This window comes from Typopeltis vanoorti, chromosome 15 (assembly GCF_054136105.1).
Source record: "Typopeltis vanoorti isolate ZY-2024b chromosome 15, IOZ_Tvanoo_1.0, whole genome shotgun sequence".
NCBI lineage: Eukaryota > Metazoa > Arthropoda > Arachnida > Uropygi > Thelyphonidae > Typopeltis > Typopeltis vanoorti.
The window spans coordinates 7993977-8020542 of record NC_143563.1 but is presented as its reverse complement, the minus strand read 5'-3'; the positions used below and the strand labels follow the sequence as shown (position 1 = coordinate 8020542).

General features: G+C 34.8%; 1 protein-coding gene across 1 annotated transcript in view; it reads left to right on the top strand.

Moving 5' to 3' along the window:
* aft (cap methyltransferase 2) overlaps nt 1-24704 on the top strand; it is a 163225-nt gene extending 138521 nt beyond the window's left edge. The window contains exons 12-13 of the mRNA XM_090404767.1: nt 12077-12263; nt 24502-24704. Coding sequence (XP_090260893.1) covers nt 12077-12263; nt 24502-24611 — 297 coding nt within the window. The 3' untranslated portion in view covers nt 24612-24704. The remainder of the gene's footprint in view (nt 1-12076; nt 12264-24501) is intronic.
* Nucleotides 24705-26566: the final 1862 nt, after the last annotated feature.

Here is a 26566-nt window from a genome sequence, read left to right as displayed (position 1 = left end):
CTAACTTAATTTTTAGTCCTTACCATCTTGTAGAATACCCTGTTACTAGATATTCATATGGATGTTGAATGAATAATGATGAGCTGGCATGGGACTTAGCCTACCAGACTGCATTTTACACATATATTATGATGGTGCAACATAATCAGATATGCCATCTGATACATCAACTGGTTATACAAGGTCTCTTATGCTTTTGCAGAGACCCACGGAAAATAGTGGGGTAAAAAAAAAATAAATAAATAAAATAAAAAATTGGAACAGCATTACAGTAGAAGTGAATGTGGAACTATCACCGTAAGAAGTATTAATGGAAAAGAAATGGAGCTTGCATAGATTGCACAACATACTATTTCCCATAATTGATATTATTCTGAGAGGAGCGAAACAGATGAGATCCTTCTTAGTAATAAGTATAAGAACCTAGTAGGGAAGAAGTGGTGGAATTTTTTGAGTCATTGGAGAGGACAACTGATATGCTAAGAAGAAGCAGGTTGGAGGCCTAAAGCAGAAAATTAGTTTAGGATATATGAAGATGTTCCAGTTGCAAATAGCTGCTAGATTTCTACTCGAGTGGAATAGTTATTACTAACATCATGCTCCAGCATAAACATTCTCTCCATGTGCATAAATTCACATGGAGAGAACAATACACAAAACAAGAAAAATTTTAGCAGAAGAACCAGTTATGTTATTGTTGTTAGTGATGTTGTCCAACTTGTCCAAAAATAACAAGAGTGCATAGGGGATTTGTGACTGCTGCTAGGAGTTCAGCAGTATAAGAATGAGTATCCTGTTGTAAAAAAGTCGTGTACTAAAGTTTTGAAAAAACAAAACAACTCTCAAATGTGAACTGTAGAAACTGAATAGAAAAATTTTAAGAAAGCATTGCTAAATGCCAGAATAGTATATGGAAAATATGTGAAGAGACAGAGGGAAAATATGAACTTTATAGTAAATAAACACAAGAAGTGGAAATAGTGAAAAGAAATATAAAAAGTTCCTAAGCTGGTATGTACATATCTTTATGATATATAGAGAAAAATGAGACATGCTAAGTTATGTGTGTGAATAGCTAAATAAAAGTCATGGGAAACTTTTGGAAAGAGTTAAGAAATATTCTGGATGTCATTTTTATCATCTGGATTAGTTACTTCAAAAAATTAAATGTGGTAAATGAGAGAATGCTGGTAGAAAATATCCAGGAGGAAAGCAGCAACCACCAACAAATGCAGAAAAGCAGCTTGAAGTAGATGAGTGATATCTGACCTTGAAATATTTTACAGTGGGATAAAAACTTAGCAGTGACTTTTCTGTATAATCCACTAGACTTGGTCATAAGGTCAAATGATAACTGGGGTTATCATTTGGCCCTGTTACTGATAACTGGCATTATCATTGTATTATTTAAAGAGAGAGAGAGTTATGCACGTATGTGTGAGAAACTTCTAAAAATAATCGAAAGGGAAACAAGCAGAAGAACCAGCTAGATTTAGGTTAGAGGTTATCAAGACCAGATTTTTATCTTAACAACAGGTCAAGAAATCATAATATGGTTATTTATGCTTTGTTGGTATCAAAAGTGCATGTGATAAGGTACCAAGAGGGAACTCTTTCACGGTGCTAAACTTGTGTGGTATAAATAGATTCTTATACAGTGAAGCATGACTCATGCATAAGTTGCACATTGGCAGTTAGAATGACGTATGTAAAGATGGTCTGCATGGTTAGCCTAATAGCTATGCACTTCACAACCATATGCCTGGGGAAGGAATGTCCTATGTTCTATTCCCATCGGAGATGTGAGGAGCTGAAGGATCTTCCTCAGCCATAGCCAAGTTAGCCGGTCTTGGGCATGGACAGTAGGGTTTTTTTCCCCAGTTTATCCTGGGGTTTTTCATCCCACAAACAGGCAAACCAGACCTATGAACACACAGGATACAGCCATAGGATATAGTATGGCAAGGAAGGCAACGGGAAACCACCTTGCTCATAGTCACTTCCCTAGTATGGTAGCATAGCTACCCTACCATCCACAAGGATAAAAGCATATCCAGGAGCTCATACTGACTCAGACCATAATTTACTTGTTATGGAATTCTAATCATCATGTAAAGATGGCCTCTTGTCAAATCAGGTTGGGTTGTATGCTATTCTTACTGTTAAGCATTGTGATCCACGTTATTAAGGAATGTGGTTGTAAACATGGTATTAAAGTAGAAGGTGCTAAGCTTAGTTCTTTGTGTATGTAGGTTGTTATTCTCTAAAATAAATCTGTTAAAATTGACCAATTTCTAGCTAAATTAATTACTCTTCTGTCTTTCTGATGGAAGTCCAGAGGAGACATAGTTGGAGGTGATTTTCATTAGTCTTCTAGAAGTCAAAAAAAAACAATGGATATGATTATAGCATTTCTATGCTCTCATCTAGATAAGAGCATAGAAAGTCAAACGTACATCTATTAGCCTCTGCAAACAGAAGTCACAATTGCCATTTGTACAACAGACAAGTTTTTTGCATGTTTCTCTTATAGAGTCATATTTAGATTTATTGATAATTATTTTTGTAATTGTTGCAAACTTTGTGTGAGATGAGAATTAAATTGTTATTTTTGTCTTGAGCTGCTTATCATATATGGATTTATTTATTTTATTATTATTATTATTATTATTATTATTTTGCTTTGGCATGCTGGAAAACCAAGGCTTGGATTTTAGACAGGAATTTTTAATGTAATTGGGGATTGAAGGATGTTTGAATGAAAACAGAGATAAACAGAAAATGAAAACTATGGTGAACCATGAAAAGGAGTAGAAGTCCAAGAGATGCTATTGTAATGCCCAAGAACATGAGATTGAGAGTAACTGAAAGAAAGTATTCAAACTCTAGTACAATATAGTCTGTTACTAGAATGAGAGATGACTTTTGCAGCAGTAAGCTTGGAAGGAGAACTATGACACCTCAATGGAGTCAGAGGTCTCATCTGTGAAGGCCACATCACAAACTCCACCCTTTTTGTGCCACCTGCTATCTATGCTACACTGAATGGACAAAACATTAGAGATAGGGGTGATGGGAATTCTATACTGGCATTCCCATCACAGAGTGAAACATACCCAGACTGAACGAAGATAGTAGACAGGCAGACATCAGGGCTTCCCAACAGTGTATCGCAATTGAGCCCTCCTACTATCCACTCTGTGTATAATTATATCTCGGTTAATTCCATAATTAATAGAAAATTATTTCACATTCATGAGTGTGTCTGTCATATCACTTGCTTGTGATATGATAAAGGCACTTGAAACCAGAGCCAGGTGAATCCATCACCATCATCAAATTCCTGACATGTTCCCTCAAGGGGTGTACAGGATATGATAGTACTACATGAAAAATTTACATCATTACTAACTTCCTACCTACAATTTTCCTCCAAATCAGTCTGTTACTTGTCAAGACTCCAACATTACCAGATCTTATATTTCTATCGTCTAAGGCACTTTTTACCGTATCAATCCACTTATATCTTGGTCTTTCTCTTGGTAGTTTTCCTGGAAACCTGACAGAGAACACTTGTTTTGCTAATCTTTCCATGCCCATTCTGTTCAAGTGACCATACCACCTGAAATTAGCTCTGCTAATGCATTCCTGGATGCTGACAATGTCAAGTTCTTTCCTAATATCCTCATTTTTAATATGATATTGCCATTGATGCCATCTGTTCATGCCCCTAATCTTTCTCAGGACTCTCATATCTGCAGTCTCTAGTCTTTGGTCAAGTGTTTTACGTCTGACCCAGCTCTCAGATCCATAAGTTAAAACTGGTTTGAACACAGTCTTGTATACAACTAATTTAGTGTTCCGACTACTTTCTCTCTTATTCCATATGAATTTATTCATTTGACTTCCTACCATACCAGCTTTGTTAATTCTGTTGTCTATTTCCATATTTAATTTACCATCTTCACTAAGCATTTCAGCCTAAGTAGCTGGAATGTTTTACTTGTTCCACAGGTTCCTCATTCAAAACACATTTGACATTTTTGACAATTCTAAATATTTTCATTGTCTTTGACTTTTTATTGCTAACCTTCGTACCATATCTATTACAACAGTTATTCAATTTAATCAGGGAATCTTGCAAACTTCTAGCTGATTTATTTAGCAGGATAACGTCATCCACATAAAACAAAGAGTTGACATTAACATCTCCAGTTGATGCTAATGTAAGGGATGATGTACATCCTTTCCTTGTCTCACACCAGATTTAACATTAAACTATCTTCCTGTACTTCCTTCAATTCTGACTGCTGACTTGCAACTCAAATAAAGACTAAGTATTGCTTGATATAATGCCCCATTGACACCATATAACTGTAGTGTATTGAATAGCTTCTCTCTTGGCACCTTGTCGTATTCCTTTTCCAGATCGACAAAACTTAAATACAGATCTTTGTTATATTCCCATGCTTTCTCCACTATTTGTCGTAAAGTGAAGATCTGAATCTGACAGCCTCTATTTGGCCTGAATCCAGTTTGTTCTTCACCAAGCTTTTCTTCCACAATTCTTTTCAACCAGTTTCTCAAGTATACTGGCATAAATCTTGCCCAGAACACTCAGTAGGGAAATACCTCTGTAATCCTCACATTCAATTTTATTTTCCTTTTTATATATGGTACTATGAGAGCTCTACTCTAATCATCAGGAATTTGTCCCTCTGTCCAGCCCTTCTGAACTATGCAGTGCAGCCACTGTAAGACTCTTATACCACCATACTTCAGCATTTCTGTCGAATATCATCTACTCCTGCTGCCTTTCCATATTTCAGACTTTTGATGGCTTTTTCTACTTCAAGTATGGATATGTATTCCTGACTGTATGCCTGTTGAGTGTTTTTTATCAATGTGCTGTCATCAGTGCTATTTTCATTTAGCAATTTTTTCAAGTAATTACTCCATACTTCAAGGATATTTTTTCTCCAGTTTTCATATCACCTTTATCATCTCTATTTCCTTTTACAGCATTCTTTCTTCCATTTCTGAGCTTCTTCAACAACGTCCAGAATATCTTGCCATTTTCTTATTATTTATTTTCTATGTTCTTTCCGAAGTCTTTCAATGACTTTTATTTAGCTAGTTTTACACAAATTTTAGCTTTCTTACATTCGTCTCTGGTATTCTCTAAGAGCACAAGCTGACTTATTTGCCAGGAACTTTTGATATGCTTTCTTCTTTTTCTTCCAACCATTGTTGTTGTTGTACATTCCACCAACAATCCCCTCTCTCGCTAACGTCACCTCATTCACGCAATATTATCTTTGGGTTTGCAACTCCTAACATTGGACTACACATCATTCTAAGCACGTGTATGCCATGGAGTTCTGATTTTTCTATCCAGACAACTTCACCACATGCCTCTTGGCTGAATCAATCAATGGTTTCTTTAGAGCTTTCTACTGAATCTCCAAGCTTTGGTTCCTGTTCTCAAACTTTTTCATATTTTTATTGAATAATGTTTGTGTATTTTAGTCTACAGTTCACATCTAAGAGCTGCTCAACTTTTATTCATTTTAAAACTTTCTTACATGTTCTTCTTTTCAATGTGAAATTCAGTTTTATCCTGCTTAAGACTAAATGGTGATCACTTCCAATTTCAAATCCTCTGTACACTCTAGTCTCCTGCTCCAGAGAGAAAACATCACTATCAACAATAACAGTCAATGGGACTTTTCTTATTCCTTGCCTCTTCTCTCCATGTGAATTTGTGCACATTTTTATGTTGGAACATGGTGTTAGTAATAACCAGTCCATGTCCTGAGCTGAAATCCAACAGATATTTGCCATTATTATTAGCTTTGCTCTTTTTAACAAATTTTGCCAAAATATTTTTGTATGTCTGACAATCATTTCCTACTCTGCTTTCTCTAAAACCTTAAAGAATTCCTCCACTCCCACAGAAGGATCTGTGGGAGCATAGGCACAAATAAATCTTATTGTCCAGTTCCCTATTCTGATATTTGCCCACATCACTCTACTTTAAATTGCCTGCCATTCAAGAAGATTATCATCGTATTTAATATTGAATATTAAATTCAATACTCCTTCTTCTCTCCTTCTTTTCCTTGATTGTCATTGCCTGAATATAACATTTTGTAGCTAACTGGGTGCACCACAAGAAGATGAGGATTAGAGTTTAGGTCAGAAGCCTGGCTGGTTCTGCGCATTCCTTTAAAGGCTATGTGGAGGTCTGCTCTCAGTTATACAGCTTTGACCCTTAAGCACCCCATGGTGCAGGTATATTATTATTAAGATAGACCTCCAGGGACTCATTGAGGGAGGCCACATGCTACAAGCACCAGCTATCATACTTATTCTTGAATTCATTCACACTGCTTACACTCACTACATTCAATGGCAATCTAGCCTTCCAAGTATATTTCTGGACAATCTTGAAAATCTCATGTTGCAGTTAATATCCTCCATTATTTCCATTATCTTTATGGCAGAACTAAATGACCACAACATGCTGTGAAGTAGTGCCCAAATTGACCAAATTGACATCAGGGGAATGGTTGTCAAGCATATGCTCAACAATAATCTCTCCCTCTTAAACACCAAGTTATACCTTTTGCAGTGTTTACCTAAATATTTATTGCTAATGCCGTTCATCTCATTTAATGGAATGAAAAGAACGCAATGAAATAATTAAACATTTATTGGCTCCAGCATTTCATCTCACTCACAGAGATGTCGTCTGGGATTGAAAGTTGTAATAACACACACAAACAATAAGTGGAAGGTGTGAGACCAGAAGCCTGAAGTACTAAGACTAGCTACCAGTACCCACAGAGGTGGGTACTGGTAGCTAGTCTTGGCCATTGGGTGGAAGTCTAAGAATCAATGTTTCCCAAATCTTGGGAAGTTTGCAGCCAGCTGTATATTCCATCATGTAGCTTCTGTTTGTGCAGAAATAGAAAACACATAATCCTTCCTGCTGTCTACTAGCAGCTTTTTTATAACAGAATGAATGCTCTAATTGAGATCTGCAGCTGTCTTCTCAGACAGAATATCATCCACATCTAATGTTCTTATATCCAATTTTTTACATAAGATCAGAGCTTTTGCTTAATATTTGCATGTTTGGATCAAGGGAAACAAGTCTACAAATATTATAGCTAGATTAGCTCATCTCATACATCTTCACTTGTTATACTATTACAGGTAGATATCATTAAAAAAAACTATTATCCCACTGGCAAACATAATGGAATTGAGAGATTAATAACAAACCATACCAGATCAAGCCTGAAATCAAACTGTAACAATTTTGTAAGTACAAAGATATTAGGAAATTGTTCTTGCTCATCATGGTGTAGATCAGCGCTTCCCAAACTGTTGGCCGTGGCCCCCTTGGGGGCCGTAGGTTTTGTTGAGGGGGGGGGATGAAATAATGAAAACAAATTTAAAATGTTTTAAGACTAAGCAGACTATTTTTATTTTAAAAGAAACATATTGGGGTGCTTAAGGGTCAAAGCTGTATAACTGAGAGGAGACCTCCACATAGCCTTTAAAGGAATGCGGAGAACCGACCAGGGCTTCTGACCTAATGTCCAATCCTCACCTTCTCGTGGTGCACCCTGTTGGGTATCTACTTTGATACTGAACGATCGAGGATGGGCTGGCAATTTGGGATTTAGCCGACCAAATTGTATTCTTATTGGTTAAACCAAAATAAAAAATGATGGTACAACATGACAAAATTTCATGCCGGCTGGCGCGTCGCCCGGTTAAACAAGGCCCCCGTTGTTTTCGCCAGGGAACCAGGGCGAACAGCGAAAAGTCAGCTACTGGAACAAATCTGAAAACAAACCCCAACTCAACATCACCAGAGTTAAAGATCGGTACTATCAATGTAAGAAGCCTGAATGGCAAAGAAATGGAGCTAGCTGAGGAATTAGATAAGTACCAGATCGACATAATAGGGGTGATTGAAACAAAAAAGACCAAAACTGGTGAGATCTTTCTGAGCAATAAATACAAAATGTTATATTCAGGCAATAACAATCAAGGAAAAGAAGGAGTAGCCATAGTATTCAACACAAAATACGAGGCTAATCTTCTTGAATGGCAGTCAGTCTCAAGTAGAGTGATGTGGGCAAATATGAGAATGGGGAACTGGACAATGAGACTTATTTGTGCCTATGGTCCCACAGAAGGTTCTACTAAGGTAGAAGTGGAGGAATTTTTTGAGGCTTTAGAAAAAGCAACTGACACAATGAAAAAGGAAAAGTTGGTCCTTGTTGGGGATCTAAATAGTAGAGTAGGAAATGATTGTGAGACATACAAAAATATTTTGGGAAAATTTGGAGAAAAGAGCAAAGCTAATAATAATGGCAAATATCTGTTGGATTTCTGCTCAGGACATGGACTGGTTATTACTAACACCATGTTCCAACATAAAAATGTGCACAAATTCACATGGAGAGAAGAGGCTAGGAATAAGAAAAGTCTCATTGACTATGTTATTGTTGATAGGGATGTTTTCTCCCTGGTGCAGGACACCAGAGTGTACAGAGGATTTGAAATTGGAAGTGATCACTATTTAGTCTTGAGCAGGATAAAATTGAATTTCATATTGAAAAGAATAACATGTAAGAAAGTTTTAAAGCGAATAAAAGTTGAGCAGCTCTCAGATGTGAACTGTAGACTAAAATACAGAAATATTATTGAAAAGAAAATGAAAGAGTTTGAGAACAGGAATCAAACCTTGGAGATTCAGTGGCAAACTCTGAAGGAAACATTGATTGATTCTGCCAGAGAGGCATGTGGTGAGGTTGTGTGCAAAGATAAAAAAATCAGAACTCCCTGGTGGACACAGGAAGTTAAAGAGGCAGTGAAGGAAAAGAAGAAAGCATATCAAAAGTTCCTGGCAAATAAGTCAGCTTTTACTCTTACAGAATACAGAGACAAATGTAAGAAAGCTAAACAGTGTGTAAAACTAGCTAAACAAAAGTCATGGGAGGACTTTAGCAAGAATATAGAAAATAAATATCAAGAAGGTGGCAAAATATTCTGGAGGTTGTTGAAGAAGCTTAGGAATGGAGGAAAGAGTGCTGTAAAAGGAATTAGAGATGATAAAGGTGAAATGAAAACAGGAGAAAAAGATATCCTTGAAGTATGGAGTAATTACTTTGAAAAACTGCTAAATGAAACAAGCAGTGATGACAGCACAGTGATAAAAAACACCGACCAGGCATGCGGTCAGGAATACATATCCATACTTGAAGTAGAAAAAGCCATCAAAGGCGTGAAATGTGGAAAGGCAGCAGGAGTAGATGATATTCGACCAGAAATGCTAAAGTATGGTGGTATAAGAGTCTTACAGTGGCTGCACTGCATAGTTCAGAAAGCCTGGACAGAGGGACGAATTCCCGATGATTGGAGTAGAGCTCTCATAGTACCCATATATAAAAAGGGAAATAAAACTGCATGTGAGAATTACAGAGGTATTTCCCTACTGAGTGTTCCTGGCAAGATCTATGCAAGTATACTTGAGAAACGGTTGAGAAGAATTGTGGAAGAAAAGCTTGGTGAAGAGCAAGCGGGATTCAGGCCAAATAGAGGCTGTCAGGATCAGATCTTCACTTTACGACAAATAGTCGAGAAAGCATGGGAATATAACAAAGATCTGTATTTAAGTTTTGTCGATTTTGAAAAGGCATATGACAAGGTGCCAAGAGAGAAGCTATTCAATACGCTGCAGTTATATGGTGTCAATGGGGCATTATATCAAGCAATACTTAGTCTTTATTTGAGTTGTGAGTCAGCAGTTAGAATTGAAGGAAGTACAGGAAGATGGTTTAATGTTAAATCTGGTGTGAGACAAGGATGTACATTATCCCCTCTGTTATTCATTATCTATATGGATCACATTATGAAGGAATGTGCTATTAAACCTGATATCAAAATTGGAGATGTTAATGTCAGCTCTTTGCTTTATGCAGATGATGTTATACTTCTAAATAAATCCGCTACAAGTCTGCAAGATTCTCTGACTAAATTGAATAGCTGTTGTAATAGATATGGTATGAAGGTCAGCAATAAAAAGACAAAGACAATGAAAATAGGCAGAATCATTGAAAATGTCAACTGTGTTGTGAATGGAGAACCTGTGGAACAAGTAAAACATTTCAGCTACTTAGGCACAATTTTTACTGAAGATGGTAAACTAAATATAGAAATTGACAACAGAATCAGCAAAGCTGGTATCGTGGGAAGTCAATTGAATAAATTCATATGGAATAAGAAAGAAATTAGTCGGAACACTAAATTAGCTGTATACAAGACTGTGTTCAAACCAATTTTAACTTATGGATCTGAGAGCTGGGTCAGAGGTAAAACACTTGACCAAAGACTAGAGACCGCAGATATGAGAGTCCTGAGAAAGATTAGAGGGGTGAACAGATGGCATCAATGGCAATATCATATTAAAAATGAGGATGTTAGGAAAGAACTTGACATTGTCAGCATCCAGGAATGCGTTAGCAGAGCTAATCTCAGATGGTATGGTCACTTAAATAGAATGGGAGAGGAAAGATTAGCAAAACAAGTGTTCTCTGCCAGGTTGGCAGGAAAACGACCCAGAGGAAGACCAAGATATAGGTGGATTGATACGGTTCAAAGTGCCTTAGACAATAGAAATATAAGATCTGATAATGTTGGAGTCTTGACAAGTAACAGACTGATTTGGAGGAAAATTGTAGATAGGAAGTTAGTAATGATGTAATTTTTTCATGTAGTACTGTCATATCCTGTAAACCCCTTGAGGGTACATGGCAGGAATTTGATGATGATGATGATGAAGAAACATATTTAATTTTTATTTCTTTTTTGTTATTTTTTTATATTTTAATGGAAAAAATCACACATTGGTTCACAAGTTTTGCTTCCTGCGTATTTCAGTGCTTAATGAATATTAGTAAATATATGCGTGTTCATACATTTCAAAGCAGAAATCTAAGAATTGCAGTTTCAAATATTTCATCTGATATTGACTTTTTGTGTAGCAGTATTGAAACACATCCATCACATTAAATTGTTATTAAACTTCTTTTATATTTTTAATTCTTTCTTTATTACTAATCATTTTACGTTCATATGCTTGTACTGCAAATGTATAGATAACAATATATCTATCTATATTAAAATATGAGATAATGTGTATGTAAGGTGCTAAAAATGTAATATTTGCATTTGATTTTTGTAATATTCACTGTGTATGTTTTGTATTGAATATAAATACAATAAATATTATAATAATATATGTCTATATTACAATTTTTTTCAAGGGGGCTGTGAAATATTTTAATTTTTCTGAAGGGGGCCCTCACATCCAGAAGTTTGGGAAGCACTGATGTAGATCATACCCATCTTATATGTTCCTTCATATTAAGGGGTGATGATATGTTTGTGTATTTAGTATCAGACTGCTCTCATTTCTTTAATGAGCGCAGCCATTATTTCACCACTTTTTGCAATCTGCCTGAGGCTTAATGCACTCAAGTAGATTTTATCTGAATCATCAATTTTATCAAGATTTTAAATTTTTTTAAAAAAAATCTAAATGCTAATGTGTCATTCAAAATCAATACAGCATGTTTTGATTTTGAAAACTCCTAATCTCAATAAGTATGATTTACGTTAATTTACCCGAAATTTGGGAGACTTATTTTAAGATCACTTTCAGCTGAATGGCCATAAATTACTTACTAATCAGATTCTAGAGGATTCTGTGCCATGATGGGTGGTTTTTTTTTTTTTTTTCTCCCCTATTACAGTTTCAGTTGCAATGGGATGACGGTGTTGAGATTGATTAAAATATCTGCAGCTTAATATTTCATCAGTGAGGAACAAAAATTGGAAAATAGTTGGGGGTTGGGGTAATATGCCAGTTCTCAAGATCCAAAAGTGTCTTTTTATTGTATTTCATATTTTAAGTAATTGTTATAAATAGCTTTTTTATTGCTCTATTGAATCCACATTTTATTACTGTAATATTTTATATATATATATATAGGTGGTAATTTTACCTCCAGCAGACAACTCATCATTTATTACTGGACCATTATGTCTGTTCTCAAATTATCAACAAATTGAACTTTCAAGATCAGTAATTTCTCATTTGTCAAAAGTGAAGGAATTGCTGTGTAATAGCGCAGACAACTTAACTGTCCTGGAAATCATTCCTGTTTCCTATTTATGCAGTAAGTTATTTTTAAAAAATTGAGTTTTTAATGTTTTAATGTTTTTTAATACTTAAAAACAAGCAAATTATTATGTAACCAGGATATGTTTTCTTTGTGTAATGTCTAAATGTTATTTTCCACAAAATTGTTTTCAGGAGACAGTTAACAAACGGTTTTATGGAGAAGCCAGTGGAAGTCTGGTAGCAATGAGCTCATTTCTTTATGCATTAAATCAAGCAGTCTATTAAGCCGAAGTAATTTGGTTTTTCAATGAAAAATAATTTGATATCTGTGGTTGCCCATTTCTCAGTTGGGGTTACAAACTTGTTTCAAAGGATTGGGAGACATTTTTATATTGTTTTGTTTTACATTGGCATGAGAGAGAAATGGAATTACACACTGTTGAAAGTTTATTTTTCACTTGGTTAGAGTATAATAAATTTAGTTTAATCCTTAATCCAAGTGTGAGCAAACAATGTTTGCACCTGAAAGTATCTTCAGTACTGGGGTAAGGTGGTACAACACCAGGGAAACTCGTTGCAAAGGTGGAGCAAGCTACCAACACTCCTATTTCAGTATCTCCCATAATGCAAAACACATCTCCTTGCGGATATGTCTAATGTTATGCATTAAGGGAAGGGCCACAACCCAGACTAGTTTCGACCTTTATTGAGGTCTCTTCAGTGGGAGCCAGGCCCAAGATACTCACTTGGGCCTGGCTCCCACTGAAGAGACCCTTAAGCACCCTACAATCCTTTATGGGATTAATCAAGCATTGTCTCACTCTGATCAAGAGCATAACTAACAAATTCTTAATCCCATATTTATTCTCAATTCATCTAAAACAGACACTGAGTTATCCAAATTTTCTTGTATTTTTGAATTTTATGTGCAACCTGCTCATGGCATTGCAACCATTAACAGGTTGTACTGACATCTTCCTCTACTCATTTTTCTACTGTTTAATACTTAGAATCTGATACCCATTCACTATAGAAAATATGCCAAATATTGAGTGGAGCTGAAATTGATGATAGCAACACCATGTGAAAAGTAAGCATTCCTCAATAGATTATTTAAGCGTAGAGAGGTTAATTTTATGGAACTATTTTGTGATGCTAAAAGCCTCACAAAATAGTGACAAAAAATTAACTTCTCTAATCCCCCCCCATAGTAGAGAGTAGGTTCAGGTATTAGTTCATAATAAAAAAAACATTATGTTATTAACATAACAAAATGCAAAATCTGGGGCTAGAAATCAAAGATAACAAAAACCTTACCAAAGAATCCTAGAAGTAATGCAATTCTAAAGGAAATTCATACCAAATCTTTTCCTTTAACAAATTATTCCTTTGAATTAATTCACTATAGTGAAAATTGATCATAAAATGACTTTCACTCAGCATTTTACAAAATGCAAAAAAAGCAATAGTTTTTGATATCCTTATTGCTAATTCTTTCAAAAAAGTTCTAGTGACTATCTTCTAACAACCATTTCTTAACTTTTAAATTAATCATTATTCATCAAATCTCTGAAATGCAGTCTAATATGGTGTAAAGGATGCTATTTAGTGCTACCTGATTAAATTAAAGAAGCCAAGAGATTATATTCTTGATTTAATCCTTTATCCAAGCATAAGCAAACAATGCTTCATAAAAGATGTTTCACAAGCAAACAATGTTTGCATGTGAAACATCTTTTACGAAGCATTGTTTGCTTATGCTTGCATAAAGGATTAAACCAAGAATATAATTTCTTTGCATTTTAATTTATAGTATAACCAAGCAAAAAAACTTTCAACAGCTACATGATTAAATTTGCATTATTATTAGCTTCCTATCAACAATCTTCCTCCAAATTAATTTGTTATTTATCAGGTCTTACATTTTAGTCTTCTAAAGCACTAACTAGCTACATCAATCTGCCCAGATCTTGGTCATCATCTGGAGTGTTTTTCCTAACATTAAGCACATTTTGCTAATTTTTCCTCTCCTGTTCTAAGTGACCATATATTCTTGAATGCTAACAATCAAGTTTATCTACGTTATAAATATGATCCAGCCACTGATGCCATCTGTTTGCTCCCCTAATTTTTCTCATAATTGCGTGTTCAACTGTTTTATACCAATAAGTAAAAACTGACCTTGAACAACATTGTATACTGTACTTTTTTCTTTTTCTTTTTTTTTTTTTTTTTTGGCTAATAATTTAGACAGAAAGGTTAATTTCTGTCTATTCAAATTAGTTAATTTAATTAAATTTGAATTAATGCAAATTGTATTTTTTAGGAAATATAGTACATAAGAAGTGAGAATAATCCAAAATGACAACTGCAGAAAAATTGAATAAAGAGGGAAAAAATTTTCTTCTGTGATTTGAATTTGAATTGTGAATGAATATTAATATAGTCAAAGCATGTGTTTTAGCAGGAAATTTTAGATTTAAAGGGAAATGTTTGTGGGAAATACAAATAGCAAAAACTGAACCAATTCACTACACCAAACAAGGTGTAGTGAATTGGTCAGAGACAGATCAATATATAATTGTTCTCTTCGATACTGAGTCAAGAATTTTTAGGGAGTTCTTAGGAGCACTGTCCCAAACATGAAGCCATTGTTTGAAGATTGGACAGATTTGCGATTTATAATGGTTAAAGGTAAAATGGCACCTTAAATGAAAGGCTTGGTTGCTAAGAAGACAGTATTTGAACCTTAAAAAAAAAAATGATTGATAGCACATAATTCAGGTCCAAAAGTTTACAGGATTGGATCAGAGTACATCATGTACACAGTTCTTGTTAAGGGTACTAGGTAAGTGAATCACCTCAGTAGATTATTTTAAACATCGAGATATGAAATTTTCTTTCACCTGGCATCGTGACTATATACCACTCTATGTTATGGTTAGTGGGAAAAATGTGCATTAATCTGATTTTTCATTAGAAGAGTATTGCTATGATGATCATCTTGAAATTTCTTTCCCGGTCTGACTAGTATAAGGCATTTCTGAATAACAGTACATCTTATATATTTACTAGTTTTTTTTTGTTTTTTTTAATAGATTATCTTTCAGAGACCCTCAAAAAAGCTACATATTTTCTAGATAGCCTGCTATTTAGATAAGAGATATAAGTAGATAGTTTACTGGTATATTGAAAGCGGTACAGAACATCTGTATTTCTGCATGATTATTTTTATTAAACAATAGTTTTGGGACTGCATTTTTAGGATAACCATTTTAACAAAATGACAATATAATATGTCCATTTCTTCCTTTCATTTATTGTCATCTTGTAAGATGCAGAATGCTCTATTCTTTGGCATACTAATGATGGCAAACTTTTGTGTAAGGTGGTACAGAAATTTAGCTGTTAATACTGCAGTAATAGAATAAGGAGCAAAAATGGAAAAGAGGGGAAATAAGAGAGGAATTGCAGAAATGCTTGTATCAGTTATAATTGTTTAAAGAACAACTATCAAATTATAGATCGAGATCCCACCAACTCAGAAAAGAATAAGGTCTGCAAGTTATTGAACAAAGTCACTTCCTGGCCAAAAGAAACAGTCAACAAACTCGAACCCTTTCACGTTAAAACACCCAGAATATATGGAGCTCCAAAAATCCACAAACAAGGTATACCTTTACGTGCTATTGTAGATAGTATAAACAGTCCTACATATAAACTAGCTAAACATTTAGCCAAACTACTAGCCACTTGCACGAACAATTCTCCCTCTTTTGTTAAAATTTCTACCCACCTAAAAAGTATTTTAGAAAACTGCACCTTAAATAGTTCAGACTTAATGGTGAGTTTTGATATCACCTGATTATTCACTAATGTACCATTGACTGAAACACTTAACTTACTAAATTCACAATTTCCCCCTGATATGTTTCAGCTATTTAAATTAACAGTACAGGCAGGTTATTTTACATGGAAAGGGAAAATATACAAACAATTAGATGGGACAGCTATGGGATCCCCCCCTTAGCCAACTTCTACATAGAACATCTGGAAAAGCTAGCTATCAACACAGCCACTCTCAAACCTAGTCTCTGGCTACACTATGTTGATGATGTGTTTGCTATCTGGCCACATGGCCCAGACACATTGAATACATTTTAGTGCATCTAAATAGCCAGCACCCTAAAATCCACTTTACAATGGAACTAGAAGCCAATGACTGCCTGCCTTTCCTGGACACACTGATCACACGTCTTCCAGAAGGTTCCTTATCATTTTTGGTTTATAGAAAACCCACACATACAGGGAGATATTTACACAAACAATCACACCATCACCCTTCTCAACAAAATGGTATCTTAAAAACACTAACCCATAGAGCTAGAGCAATCTGTTCCAATGACACTGCTGAACTTTCTCACCTGCACCACACCTTCCTAACCAATGGCTATAATCCCCATAAGATAGATAAAATACTAAATGCTACCTAGAAATCCCCCCCCCCCCCCATCTACTACTGAAGACTACTACAAAACTATCACCATCCCGTACATTAAAGGCACATCTGAAAAGATATCTAGGGTGCTTAACAAACACCAACTGCGCACCGTATTTAAACAACTCTCATCCGTTCACCTAAGGACAGATTCACTCCTTTATCACATCCAGGAGTCTATGAAGTGCCCTGTTCTTGTCATTGAGCCTACTACGGACAGACAGGAAGAACTGTGGACATCCACCTCAGTGAACACAAAAAATATATCCAGCACTTCGCTATGGCAAGTCGGGTCTGACAAACCATGTTTTGGATACCCCTGCACACAGGATCAATTGGAAAAAAACAAAAGTACTGCACAGAAGCCTTGAAACATATACTGCAAACCTTAACAAGTATGCTGTATAAATCTACCAGAGATTTGGGAGACAGTCATCCTAAGACCAAATTAATATTTATTTATTTTAATTTTATTTTTTTCAAAACTTTGGACTACTATTTTTCAAAACTTTGGACTGCTGTTTTTTTTTTTTTTTTTTTTTTTTTTTTTTTTTTTTTTTTTTTTTTTTTAACTTAGATGGCACCGTATTAGGACTTTAGTCTTGTACTGCACGATTTAATTACTTATACTAGCCCCACTGTTACACCGAATTGTGGTTGTCTCACATTATATCCAGCACTTTCGCTATGGCAAGTCGGGTCTGGAAAACCATGCTTTGGATACCCCAGCACACAGGATCAATTGGAAAAAAACAAAGTACTACACAGAAGCTTCTATAAGTCAGAGAAGTGTTCCTGGAATCAACAGAAGCCTTAAAACATACTCCAAACCTTAACAAGTATGGCTGTATAAATCTACCAAAGATTTGGGAGACAGTCATCCTAAGACCAAATTAATATTTATTTATTTTAATTTTATTTTTTTCAAAACTTTCAAGGACTACTATTTGGACTACTATATTTTTTTCAAAACTTTGGACTGCTGTTTTTTTTTTTTTTTTAAACTTAGATGGCGCCGTATTAGGACTTTAGTCTTGTGCTACACGCTGCAATTACTTATACTAGCCCCACTGTTACACCAAATTGTGGTTGTCTCGCATTTGTAATAAACTGTTTGTGTGCTCTGAAGATGCTGGATATAATACCAGCGAAATATTAGCTTTTAAGTTAATAAATAGTTATTTTCTTATCAATCTGTGTTCGCATCAATACCATTTAAATCCAATTCAACAAGTTATGATTGTTGTTACTGTCAGGTGAGCTCCTTTTTTAAATAACTAAGATCATTTATTCAGGCAGTAGTAATCAGGTAACAGGAGGAGTAGCTAATAGTATTTGACAATAACTCTGAACAGTAACAAATGTCAAAATAAAAAATTAGTCATAATTTAGAGTGCAGTTGAGATGAAGAAAACAGAACAAATAAGGAAATTATTACAAACCAAAGGGGAAAACTATTATAATAATAAAAAAGTAAATGCTCTAATGCTTTATATTCCTTAGTAGCCCTTCTCCATCCTAATCATTGCCAGTGGTTGGGTTCATTTCTAATAACAATTTGGAGATTTCTTGGGGTGAGGTTACAAGCAACTACTGCCATCTTGCATCCCTGAACCCTTATTGATATACTATTGTTTGAAATGATGTGAATTCTATGGTCAGTTTTACTAAATTATATGGTTAATGTCCAAGTTTCCTGTAATTCATATCGTAATGGAAATAACCATAACCAGGTAAATGACTTGCCTATGTGATAGCTATCTGTGGTTGTCATATTCATAATCCATTTCCTTAGATTAGTATATGCAAATAACAAATCCTGCCTATTGCTGTATTAGTCTTTTTGTTCCATTGGTACAAATTCCATAGTTAGAAGACTTTCTTTTTATTTGTTTATTTTTTTTATGTATTTTCTTTATTTATGTTAAGCTAGACTGATAAAATAAAAAGCAAATTTTTCTCCCCTTCATCATCATTTAGGTATCATCTAACTGCAATATAACATCCATTTTCTGTAATATTGAATGCAACATTGTTACTCTTTATGCATGCATTTCATCTGTTTATTAGAAAATGATATCATATCCAATTTGTTTGTCACATTGTTAACAAACATACACCAGATAACTTTTACAAATGAGAAAATAATTTTCTGCAGTAATTTGGGTTTCCCTAGTTTTTTTACAATTTCATAATTATGTGTAGTACTTCATGTGTTTTAGACTACTTTGATTACTTACTAATAAATAGGAATCAATATTAATGTTTTGAATTCTTGCAACTTGCACTTAAGATCATTTATATCAATTTTCATTTTGATCGTAAATGATGAAAAGAGAGAAGGCTGCAAGTTGCCACTTGTAAGCACGTATAGCACATTGTAGTTGTGGATAATCTCTCTCCAATAAACAAAAGCCAAATTTGATGTAATTGATTCTGTACTGTTATTATTTTTTTAATTACCAGCGGAATTTTGTATACCAAGTTTGGTTAAGGAATGAAACTTGCAGATCTGTTGAAGATCATCTTGAGACAAATTTGTAGAATTATCAGTTTGATGTCCCTGATTACTTGTATTTCAACAACTATGTTCCTTATGCTTCCTGTCTTTAATCAGTATTTCATTATGAGCACTTTTTTGGCTGTTCTGTGTTTGGATTTTCTCTAATACTGAAAAACACAAGGTGCAGTTAACTGATTTGGTACATGGATATCTTATAAGTTTTAAAAGAGGTAAACCGTGAGTAGACATAACTATACAAATAAATAACGGAAAAACTCACGTAGAAATATTATTTAATAGTTTAATTTTCGCCGGTGTGTCACAGGCATCTTCAGTACAATTAGGCACAAAAATTAAACACTAACTGACAATTCCAAAAAGCGCCACCTAAGTAGCTGGTGTAAGATAACTAAAAAGGTCAATAACTTTCCTAAAAAAAAAAAAAAAAAATAAATAAAAAATAAATAAAAAAAATTTAATACAATAAAAAGTTAGGAAAGATTAGCTGATTTGTAAAGTACTATCTCCCATAAAGGGGATAGACGTAAGCCGTCGGATCTGTTTAAGTTAGGAGAATGAAGTAGAGTTTCACATGCTTCTTTATAAAGGCGTTCCATGAGAAACTGACTTTTGTGAAGAACTCTTGTCTTTCTCCAATGAACTCTGTGTCTAGTGAAGATGGCATGTTCTGCAAGTCCAGACTTTTCAGGTTTAAAGTATTCAATATAAGATTGGTGTTCTTCTAGCCGAATGGAGGCAGATCTTCCCGTTTGTCCGAAATAACATAATCCACAAGAACACGGAATCTGGTAGACACCTGGATGATTAAAATGTGGAAGCTTGTCCTTTGGAGAAGCGAGAAAGGTGGAGATTTTTCTAAACGGTCGAAAGGCAACAAAAATATTCAGTGGTTTTAAAATTTTTGCTATACGTTCACTGATGCCTTGTATATAAGGGATGGTAATGCGCGTTATTTCCTCTGTGTTTGAAGAGGGAGACATATTAAATCTACTCAAAGTTCTTTTAATGAAGCAATTCTTATAGCCATTAGATAGAAAGGAAGAAGTTATATATCGTATTTCTTTCTGTAAAAGATCGTCTGTAGAACAAAAGGAGTGGGCCCGATGAACCAGTGTTTTAATAGTTCCTGCCTTTTGACTGGGATGGTGATGAGATTCCGCATGGATATAGTGGCCTGTATGAGTCTTCTTTCTATAAACTGAGAAATGTAGGTTACCATCTGGTTGGCGAAGAAAGGCAGGAACTATTAAAACACTGGTTCATCGGGCCCACTCCTTTTGTTCTACAGACGATCTTTTACAGAAAGAAATACGATATATAACTTCTTCCTTTCTATCTAATGGCTATAAGAATTGCTTCATTAAAAGAACTTTGAGTAGATTTAATATGTCTCCCTCTTCAAACACAGAGGAAATAACGCGCATTACCATCCCTTATATACAAGGCATCAGTGAACGTATAGCAAAAATTTTAAAACCACTGAATATTTTTGTTGCCTTTCGACTGTTTAGAAAAATCTCCACCTTTCTCGCTTCTCCAAAGGACAAGCTTCCACATCTTAATCATCCAGGTGTCTACCAGATTCCGTGCTCTTGTGGATTATGTTATTTCGGACAAACGGGAAGATCTGCCTCCATTCGGCTAGAAGAACACCAATCTTATATTGAATACTTTAAACCTGAAAAGTCTGGACTTGCAGAACATGCCATCTTCACTAGACACAGAGTTCATTGGAGAAAGACAAGAGTTCTTCACAAAAGTCAGTTTCTCATGGAACGCCTTTATAAAGAAGCATGTGAAACTCTACTTCATTCTCCTAACTTAAACAGATCCGACGGCTTACTTCTATCCCCTTTATGGGAGATAGTACTTTACAAATCAGCTAATCTTTCCTAACTTTTTATTGTATTAAATTTTTTTTATTTATTTTTTATTTATTTTTTTTTTTTAGGAAAGTTATTGACCTTTTTAGTTATCTTACACCAGCTACTTAGGTGGCGCTTTTTGGAATTGTCAGTTAGTGTTTAATTTTTGTGCCTAATTGTACTGAAGATGCCTGTGACACACAGGCGAAAATTATACTATTAAATAATATTTCTACGTGAGTTTTTCCGTTATTTATTTGTATGGATATCTTATGATCTTTGCTGTCTTGAAATGATCCAGCCTTACTGGAGAGGGGAGATGCTTTTAATTTTTCATGAGAAAGAAGATAGGAATGAATTACTAATATTCCATTATGAGTACAAAAATAACATATGGCTAAGAATGAAAATAGTTTATCATTGCTCAGATGATGCTCCTAGCCACCACTGTGGCTAGCAATATTTAGTTGGATAATAAAATAACTTAAGTGACTGGAGTGAACCTAGCAGTTCAATGACCACTTTCCACATTGGTATATGCATCTCTCCCTCCACTAACTACTATGGTTATGTGAGCATCAAAGGTTCTCAGACAGTTTGCCTTGAAGGGAAAAAATTATTCAAATAATTATTTATTCATTAAAAAGCAGAAAGAAAAATCAAAGCAGATGCCATTACTACCTTTGTATGGGAAAACCTAAAGCATTTCACTATGTCAGAGATTCAAATGCACAGTTTATCAGCTGACAAACTGTGCATTTGAATCTGTGACAGGCCAGCTGAGGAAGTAATGCATGCATTGAATCAGTTGATATGATTCTAGTAAAAGTTGAAACCTCATCTTTGAATGTCATCTTTCCTAGAGATCTGGACACTATTTAAGACCAATCAGAGAAAAAAAGCACTTTTTTTTCTTCGTACTGTTACGTCGTTGTTTTCTTATATATTTTACCTCTATTGTTCTCCTTGTGCCTGAGATCTGGTTTCTAAACTGACTTTCTGGGGCCTTTTCTCTCTTCGAGCTCTGACGAAATTTATTTTTTTATGTTATGCCAATCAGAACTCTAGGATAGAAATTCTTATTCGAAGAAACTTTTCCAGAATTCTTGTAATATCCTATATAGATTAAGTAGTTATGTAGATTGAGCTCTCAGTATACAGTCATGGCCTTGACAATCTTAAATTCCCCTTTTTCCTCTAAACATAGGTTCGATATTTTTGTGAGTGGTAAAATTCAATCTCTTACTCAGACAAACTCAGGTATACATGGGAAAACATATTTATTATTTATCTAAGAACATTACAATTTAAATAACACATATAATCAAGCAAATCAAGGTTAATACTAAAATACAAGTAGAGCAGGGTAATAATAATCAAAAAGACAGGCTATTCGAGCACACTCATGAGAATCTTATGTTCATCTATATCATAAACATGGATGTCAGTATTAAACTAGATTATTGCTACTAATGACCCATACACATTTAACTTGGTCTAGACAAGTTATGAACGTAGAATACCAGTCCAATTTGATTTTAACATAACACAGGAAACTGTCTCAAAAATCACTCTCTCTCTTCCTTTCTAAACTCTGTCCATTTTACACCTATATCACTAATAGATAACACATAAAAGAGAAGATTTGTACATTACCACCTTGTTAGATGATTTCTCGATCCTTCCGTCTGTTCTTTGTTATAGATTGTCCCTCTGTACGATGGATTGCCGTCACATGCTCATCCCGAATTTGCCACTTGTTTCTTCTGGGCTTACGAACTTTTCGCGTCGATGCTTCTAACACGATTTACCTTCAAAGAAATCCTTTGCTGCTTTCTCATCAGTTAGATCCACACCGATGGTCTAAAACTCGAACACTGCCATCATCTCGTGTTATATTTTCTTCGATTCGCATTGCCCAGCACGGGAAACATGCTGCCGCTTTGACATCTTCACACGTCTTGTCGGACATCGGGCATGCTGATCCACTCGGGAACTTCGAGCAGGAAACCCACGGGGAGGGCACACATGACAGGAGAACACTACAGGAACCAGGAGAAAAAACGTAAAAGAAAGCAAAAAGAAGGCCTCTCTCAACGATGTGAATCCATTTTAAACTCCATTATAGTGCCCTCTTTCTGCACTCCAAACTTGTCCACGACGCTCTCCCATTTGCTGTCACCGAGTGATGTCACCTCCTTGCTGTACGCGCATTGCTTTTTTCAGGGAACGTGAATTTCTTGTGCCTTCCACGAATGCCTACTCATCGCTTTTATGTCATCTTTGGTGGTCAAACTGCAACCTTTGAACTTTTGTTCGCACGATGATGCATGACTTTATACATGGCATATTTTAACATTGATGTTTTTGACAAATTAATATTCCATCTATTTTAGACAATAACCTTAAACATAGTACAATTTAATATTTATTTCCTCCTTCGATTTCATTTTAATTTAAGATTCAACCTCTTTTATATATTTTACTTCCTTTTTAAGCAAAGTTAATATCTGCATCTTCACATATGTCTGTTTTGCCAAGAGTACAAGTGTGCTTTTGCTTGATATTGTTCTCATGTTAAATCTTGAATGGAGCAGTTCTATTCTTGATAGAGCCATCATTTAAGATCTAACACTACCATAAAACACAAAGTTGACAGATGTAACACATGGATGTCTTTATCGTTTTAGTCTTGTCATTTGTTCCAAAGGATCATCCAACATTATTGAGGAGGGGAGATGCCTTTCATGAGACAGATTTCTTGATAACACTGAAATCAATAAGATTATCTTATACTTGCCAAAGTAAAATCTGAATATCAGCATTTCAGGAGGGAGAAGTTGCAATCAAATGCCCATGCATTTGAGCCCCAGGTAAATTGAAAGGTATATTTTTGTTTAATGGAACTGTCAAATGTGAGTGGGCCTTTTTCATCAAAAAACCAATAACATTCTGAGGTAATTACTTTATTATTAACTAGTATGTAAATTCTGTTAACACTGTAATTCAAAGTACAGTATATTTACACTTATGTTAAGATAACAGTTAATAACAGAAATCACTGATGTCTGTCTGTCAGTAATGCTCTAATATAAACCGAGACATGTTAAACCCCAAAGTCTTGGAGAACTCTTCATTGAAAAGTCTCACAGCTTTCAAATATTAATGAAATAGAATTACATTATGAAAGAAAATATTATAATTAAAATAAAAAATACAAATTGACTGGAGAATGAATATTGACTACCAGTAATGCAAAAGTTGTTAAATCAGTGTCCTATTCTTAGCCCTTACTTGTCTGAATGAAATTGTTTTCTGAATATATTAATAGATATTATTATACCTGCTGATATATTTATAAATTATTCTTAATTCTTGATATATAATAAGTAAATTTGCCTTTCAGATGCTCGATTCTATCATTATTTGGTAGAATTCAACAATGCATACATACTACAAAAAATAAAGAAGTTATTAAAAGAAGAAAAGTTGCTGTTTGACTGCAAATGTAAATAACTTCTGATAAAGTTGCATAACTTGTAAATAAAAAGTGTATTACTGTATAATACTGTATTTTATACAATAAAATAAAAGCATTCTCACACTGAATTCATTTCTTATTTTAAGAAAATGTGTGTCACTTCAAATGATATATTTGATTAAAGAAACAACCAAAACATGAATATTATAGGACTGATGTGTATTCTAATCCTAATCCTGTGGCTTCCTCTCTTTGAAAGGGTTGCAACTGATTACTAGGGAGATATGATGCAAGGTGGTTTCCCATTGCCTTCCTTGCCACTGATTTGCCTGTTTTGAGGGATGAAACCCGAGTTACCAAGAGGAAAAAGAAAAACCTCCACCTCCGTTTGAGACCAGTTAACTCACCTGTAGTCGAAAGAGACCAGATAAAGGCCCTCCCCCTCATCATGGACAGGAATCTAACCCAGGTCTTTCTGACCAAAGGGCCTTGTCTATACTGACTGAGCTACGGTACCTCTGATTCTATTTATTATTGGATTATATGTATATATAATCCCAGTAATAAATAGAATTTTTTTAATAATGTTATATACAAAAGAAAAGAGAATACTAATACAGATGGGAATACAATGTAAGAAAGTTTTATTTATTGATTTTTTTCCCCTACTGCTGTTTGTGAAATACCTGGTTTGTGTATAAATTGATTCTATAACTACCTTTCTTCTTTGATGACTTCCCATGCCTACTTATATTAATGCATATCAGAGACAGCAAAAAACAAGTTGAGTATACTTAAATATAAAGAGCCAATAGGCTTCATTTCAGCAATATAAACATAATGTTTATATCGCCGAAATGAAGCCTATTGGCTCTTTATATTTAAGTAACTTAATGGTTGCACCTTTTTTTGACAACTCTTATAGCAGAGTATATAAGTTCTTTTCGCTATACCCTTTGGTATCTATTTGGTGTAGCTACTCACTGATGAAGCCTCAAAAAAGGCTGAAATCTGTCTGGGTAGTGACCTCCCACCATAATGTAATAACAGCATGCATTTCCTAGGAAATGTGTTTTTACATTATGGAAAATACCAAGAATAGCGATCAGAACTTGACCACCTTTGCTGCGAGTTGCCCGAGATTGTACTACGTACTAGGACTACTTGCATTAGCTCACGCTAGTAATTGCCGATACTTTTATAGTTTACCATATTCAGCCTGAAACTCTCTGATTCCAATCTTTGAGTTTCTTATTTGGTTTTAAAACAATGTGGGATGATTTAATATCCCCTTAATTTAAAATAATGTAAAGTTGAGTATGTTGTAATTTTGCAAAACGACTTCATAAAACAGCAACTGTAGAGGAGATACAATGGTAGATGACTAGTTGCATTCAAATGATTGTTAATGTCATAGAAAATGATCATTAATATCTGAGACCTTCAGGGAGTCAAGGACTTACTGAAGAAGGCCATACGTTATCCACATGAGTTGTCATACCTTCTTTTAAACTTATTCCCACTAGATGCACTCGCCATTTCAACAAGCAAACTGTTCCACTCGTTCTGTGAAAGAAAAACTTATCTCATCCCTTTCAGAAGTTTATAGATATCTATCTTATCATTCCTCTTTCTGCTGCTGTTTACAGTCCACATACTCAGTGTGTCCTTGTAATAGCCATTTCATAATCCCAGTATCGTCTCTATTACTCTTCTTTGCACCCTTTCCACAGCTTTATCTCCTCTGAACCAAGTAGACCAAATCTGTATGCAGTTCAGGTGCCATTGTATCAAGGCCTGGTAAAGAAAATTACATGTCAATGTTCATTTGAAATTATCTTATGAGTTGTATTTGTAATTTTTGCCATGTGACCCTTTGAACTTCGATTTCCTATTCACCATAATGCCAAAGTGCATAACTTTACACTTGCTAACATTGAATTGATAGTCATTATTTGCCACATTTCCAGCCTATTCTAACCATTCTGCA